The sequence below is a fragment of the Podarcis erhardii genome (genome assembly GCF_964252035.2).
Source record: "Podarcis erhardii genome assembly, chromosome: 10".
NCBI classification, from domain to species: Eukaryota; Metazoa; Chordata; class Lepidosauria; order Squamata; family Lacertidae; genus Podarcis; species Podarcis erhardii.
This window is the reverse complement of record NC_138500.1, coordinates 21207664-21213835: the sequence shown is the minus strand read 5'-3', so window position 1 is coordinate 21213835 and position 6172 is coordinate 21207664. Positions and strand designations below refer to the sequence as shown.

General features: G+C 44.5%; 1 protein-coding gene across 1 annotated transcript; it reads right to left on the bottom strand.

Annotated features, from left to right (window-relative positions):
- Positions 1–2218: 2218 nt before the first annotated feature.
- On the bottom strand, positions 2219–3284 carry LOC309351141 (putative CENPB DNA-binding domain-containing protein 1). Its single transcript, XM_081878518.1, has 2 exons — positions 2731–3284; positions 2219–2655 (listed from the first exon to the last, which is right to left on the bottom strand). Exons 1-2 carry the CDS (start codon positions 3211–3213, stop codon positions 2362–2364), a joined length of 777 nt encoding a protein of 258 aa, XP_081734644.1. The 5' UTR covers positions 3214–3284; the 3' UTR covers positions 2219–2361.
- Positions 3285–6172: the final 2888 nt, after the last annotated feature.

Genomic DNA, 6172 nt, shown 5'->3' with positions numbered 1-6172 from the left:
TCTCTTTGAAAAATGTCCCCTACTGTGTTCCGTCCAGCAGGTGGTTTTAAATATTAAAGCTGAAAGACTTAAAAAGAGGTTCTGAAACCCAGAAGGCATAATTTGAGATGGAGCAACATTTACCAGAAGGATATGCAGGGAGTTATTATTGTTATTTCTAAATCCAAGTGGATTCAGTGAATCATCCCCACTCTCTGTGAGCTGTTTGCCTCCTCCCCACCACATAACAACTTTAATTCAAACATTTGTATAACATTTTACCTCTTAATCCACTGTGGGTGTTAAACCTGCTATGAATATTATTATTACTGTTAATCGAGATTTGTAATCTCCTGCTAGCTTCAAAGTAGAAAAAAAAGATTTGCTTCTCTGCCTTGTCATCAAAACAACTTATGTGATGTAGATTAAGAAGGGCAGAGTGGAAGGCCCCAAACTGCACATTACATTAGATCAAATGCTGGATCTGTGTGTGAACCGTCATACTAAAGAGTAAAGGACTTTGCCCTTTACTCCCCACTGTGAGCCTGACCTAGATCCCTCTATCACCACCCCACTGGTAATTTGCACTGGTGGAGAATTTCCATTCTCTTCAATGATCCCCTACAGTGGTACCTTGGGTTAAGAACTGAATTCGTTCTGGAGGTCCGTTCTTAACCTGAAACTGTTCTTAACCTGAGGTACCACTTTAGTTAATGGGTCATCCCGCTGCCACTGCCGCATGATTTCTGTTCTCATCCTGAAGCAAAGTTCTTAACCCGAGGTACTATTTCTGGGTTAGCAGAGTCTGTAACCTGAAGCATCTGTAACCTGAGATACCACTGTATTCAAATTTATGAAATAGAAAAGCCTGGCATTGATACATAGGTAAAGTAACACACAGCTTGATTATAGTACAGTATTTGAATGCCATCACACCACACCAAATCTGACCCTCACTCTTACCTGCAAAACTAGACATTATGTAGGATAAAGGGTGAGCTGCAAGAGAAAAACATAGAGTTGAAATAACCTAAAAATATACCTACTGGATCAAGCCAAAGGCCTATCTATTCCACTATCTTGTTCTAATTGTGGCTAACCACAGTGGCTAGCTAACCTATGGAAAACCCACAAGCAGAACCTAGCTGCAGCAGTCAGTGGCGTAGTGTGGGTTGCCAGTGCCCGGGCCTTATGGTGAACTGGGGGGGGGGAGGAAAATGGACAGATTACACACGTGCATTCAACTGCCTAAGGGTGGCTATGTCACCCAGGAGATCACAGCTACAGAGATAAGAAAAGAAAAGTTGTTCCATTGTCTGGAGAGGTCACTTTCAGGTTCAAATGGAGAAACCATTTTTAATGGATCCCAGCAATGGAAGCACACAGCCTTATTGAGGCAGCACCAAGTGTTGAAATTCTGCATCTGGGGAAACCACCCCTGTGCCCCCCACACTACACCACTGGCAACTGTACTCTCCCCATTTGTGTTATCCGGAAAGGCTGTACAGTAGTACCTCTGGTTACGAACTTAATTCATTCTGGAGGTCCATTCTTAACCTGAAACCATTCTTAACCTGAGGTACCACTAATGGGGCCTCATGCCACTGCCACGCTATTCTCATCCTGAGGTAAAGTTCTTAACCCGAGGTACTGCTTCCGGGTTAGTGGAATCTGTAATCAGAGGTACCACTGTATAACTCTTGAGCAGATGCTTGGAAACTGTTTTGGAATTCTTAAGGCTTAACTAACTGGAACCTGATCTGGACAAGATGGAAGCACTGTGGGTAAGAATGTTGACTGTTCAGGATGGAGTTGCATTGTCTCACAAAAATTAAGTAGTACAAAAAGTCCCTGTAGAATCAAAGGGGGCGGGTGGTGACTAGGAGCATCATATATCAGTTTCTGATGGACTGATTCTCCAGCTGTAACCTATTCTCCAGAGATTTTATTGCAGCAATCCATGCCTTGAAAATATATCCAGACTGGTCTACTACAATGTACTCTACATGGGACTGCCTTTGAAGATGGTTTGATAGCTTAATTTAGTGGAGTGGCTAAGGGGACAAACTCTTTGACTATATTACACTTACAGTGGTGCCCCACAAGACGAAATTAATTCGTTCCGCAATTTTTGTCGTCTAGCGAATTTTTCGTCTTGCGAAGCACGAAATCCCATAGGAATGCATTGAAAATCAATTAATGCGTTCCTATGGTCAAAAAAAGTCCAAACAAAGCCAAATTTGGTACAACAACAGTTTATTAACTGCTCTTTAAAGTCACACATACTGTAAAGAGCAGTTCAAAAATTGAAGGGAAAATAAATTAACTTTATAAACATGACAGAAAAACATTTAAAAATCAACAAAGTGTACAGTACATTTTCTAAGACTCTGGGGGACCACTCGAAGAAGGCTCCTCTTCCACTCTTTGCTTCTTGGTCAAGAACCTGTCCATAGTCTGCTGCTTTATCCGCCTTTTCAGCAGCTCCCTGAAAGACGACATGACCCTCGTATCATAAAAGTTCCCAGCGTCATGTGCCACGTGCTTCTCATGGTGGTGTAGATCTGCAAAAGTCTGCACCTCCTTCCACTTCTGGCAAATGTCCCTCAGTCTTTCGGAGGACAGCCGTTCCTCAGTTGCTTCCTCCTCTTCCAGTGAGGCCTGCTCCTGCGCAGCCTCTGCCTGCAGAACGTAGCCCTCCGTCGTCACAACCTCCAGGAACTCCGCTGCAAAGTCTTCAGCCGCAGGAACATCAGAACTGGCAGCCTCTCCATGCCTGACCACACTGTGGATGCCAGATCTTGTCTTGAACCGGTCAAACCAACCTCTGCTAGCCTTGAAGACTTCTGGCTCGGCTGAGGTTCCTGGCTGTTCCCGGATGAGGTCAGCGTGCAAGGCCTTGGCCTTCTCACAAATGACGGCCTCAGACACTGTGTCCCCTGCACGCTGCTTCTCTTCTATCCAGATGAGCAGCAACTTCTCGACCTCCTCCAGGACAGCTGGGCGGTTCTTCACGATCCTGGTGACTCCCTTGGCTGCATCAGTCGCCAGGATCTTCTCCCTCATCTTCAGGATGGTCCCGATGGTCGATGGGTTCCTGCCGTACTCCCTGGCGATGTCCGTCACACGCATTCCGCCGTCGTGCTTCCAGATGATCTCCTTCTTCATTTCCAGCGTCACCTTCTCCTTCTTCCTCTCGCCGGCCACCGCAGCAGCAGTCTTCTTGGGTCCCATGGCAGCACAGCTCCTACCTTCGTAAACTCAGAAACAGAAAAAAAAATCAGTGATGTGCTTCAAACCCAAAAAATACAAAGGCAGCCAGCCACCCACCACACAGAAATTAAAACCCAGAACCAAGGCCTTGAATCCCAAGCACCCCAACCCCAAATCCAAAATCCAAAAACCCCCAAAAAAGTTTTAAAAGTTTAGCTTACCAAATGGATGAAAGAGAAGTTCTGGAAAAGCTTCAACAATCAACCACCGACGTCCTCAGAAACCTCAAATGGCTGCAAAATAAGTTTAGGAAAAGCTTCAAAAATCACCAATGTCTTCAAAAACCTCAACTGCTCCCACAGACACGCACCAACCCACCCACAACACAGAAATTGCAAACCCCTCCCCAACTGCTCCCCCAGCCCCTCCCCAACTGCTGCAAACCCCTCCCCAACTGCTTCCCCACCCAGACAAAAAAAAATTTCAAAAAATAACAACATGGCCAGCACTCAGAAATTCAAACTCAGAAAATTTTTCAAAAAAAATCAACCTGGCCCAGTGGTCACAGAAAATCATAAAAATTCCCAAAAAAGGCCCACAAGCCCCCAGATTATCGCAAACCCCTTCCCAACACCAAGTCCTTGAATCCCAAACACCCCAACCCAAAATCCAAAACCCCCCAAAAAAGTTTTAAAAGTTTAACTTACCAAATGGATGAAAGAGAAGTTCTGGAAAAGTTCTGGAAAAGTTTTGGAAAATCTTCAAAAGTGAGCAAAGTCTGAGAAAAGGCTACCAAACCACGTGCTAACAGTTGCTCCTCGAAGTCAAGTCGCAACTGCAGCTGCTCAAGCTAAGCACCCTTGGTTTTAATGGTTTTTACACAAAGGAAACAAAGTCGCGAGACGTTTTCGTTTTGCGAAGCAAGCCCATAGGGGAATTCGTCTTGCGAGGCAAATCACGGGCGAAAAAACCTTTCGTCTAGCGAGTTTTTTGTCTTGCGAGGCATTCGTCTTGCGGGGCACTACTGTATTTGCACTGGTCCTAGAATCATAGAATTGGAGGGGAGCTATCAACACCCTCTCTGTATCTATTTTTGTAGGACTGTGAAGACATAACTTTCAGTGTGACTGAATATCTAGAGCAGTTCTTGAGCACTCCTGAAATCATCTCTAGCTCCAGGTATTTTAGTGCCTTGTGCCAGTTTAAGCAAACGTCAACAATGCCTCTCAAATCTTTGCCAAACAGCAGAGCGTCACAGCAGCTTAATCAAAGAGAGAATGTCCTCTCTGCAATGGATTTTACAAAAGGGCAGTGTTACAAAATGCAAAGTGACCTCGGAAATATCAAATTCGCTTGGCTCCAGAGCCTCATGCCACAGAGATATCATTTGAACTGACAGTTTTTAAATGTTTGACCTGATCTGTCACATTGCTACATGTAGCATCAGTTTGCAGAGATGTGACTTTATCCCTTCAGACGTTGGAGGATGTGGTAGCGGCAAGCTCTGTAATACATCTGTAGGTGTTTAGCTCATGGTATTTAAAGAGCGTCTCTGAGCAGAGATGCCATTACTTTATGCGGGATGAGAATCAAATTTGGCATTCCTTTGCTGTGGATAAAGAGATGAGATCCAGGGCTCAGCTTCCAGGAACTAACTCTGTTAGAGAGGATAAACAAACCCAGCTTGCTGTCCCTGCCCCCCCCCCCCCCGCATTCATCTCTCCCACTTTTAGCCTGGAAGAGTGTAGCAGAAATTGACTAGATTGTTAAGACTTCTCACCCTAACCAATCATTTCATTCTAAAGCTCTGCACTTGAATGCAGGTCTTTTTGTTTATGTTTTAAATGCAAATAGCTGCTGCCAGGTGATTGAAATTGATTGAAATACTTTATTGTCACTTGTACAACTTGTATACAGTGAGATTACATGAGCACCCCCCACTCAGCTCTCTTAGTCTAAATTCCCCTCGTTTACTGACACACACACACCAAACCCGGAAGTCAGTTGCCCTGTTGTTATCTTTTCATTCAGCAGCCTAACAGCCCATGGATAGAAGCTGTTCTTTACCCTGTTAGTGCGACTAATCATGATTCTATATCTTCTGCCTGAGGGCAGGAGATCACGAAAGTGCTGGCCAGGGTGTGAATCATCCCTGATAATTTTCCTCACTCTCCTGAGGCAAAGTTCTTCCGCTATTTCATCCAGCGGATTCACGGGACAGCCCATAATATCTTGTGCTGTATTTACCACGCTCTGTAGGTACTTCCTATCAGTTGATGTCAAACCAGTGTACCACACCATGATGCAGTATGAAAGGACAATTTCTATTGTTGACCGGTAGAAGGAGATCATCAAATGTTGATTGACATGCTCTGAGGTGGGGAGGCTAAGGAACAGTGGGACCGTGGAGAGGAGGAAAGGGGCAGGATGTTTAACTATTTCCTGGTCTGCAGAGTCCTGAAAAAAATAATAATCTGCCTTCCTGAAGCTGGATATTGTCTCCCCCATGCAGAACATAGGTTGTTGTTGTTTTTTGGAGAGAGCAGTTTTTCAACAGGATGGAGGGCAGGGGAAAATCTCCACATTAATTGCAGAATTATTATTATCAATTACTTTAATTTATATACCACACTCTATCCAAGGATCATAGGGCAGCTTACAATAGAAAAACACAATAATACATAACATAGTAACAAACAAAAACACACCCCACCCAATTTAAAAGACCATAAATTGTTTAATACGCCAAAGGCTTGAGAGAAGAGGAATGTTTTTGCCTGGTGCCTAAAAATATGTAATGAAGGCGTCAGGGGAGCCTCCTTGGGGAGAGCATTTCACAACTGGGGAGTTACTGCAGAAAAGGCATGTTCTCGTGGTGCTGCTCTCCAAACCTCACATGATGAAGGGGCTCAGATGATAGGCACAGGGTCCAGGTCAGTTCATATGGCGAGAGGCATACACAGACCCTCCAAGTGTCCCT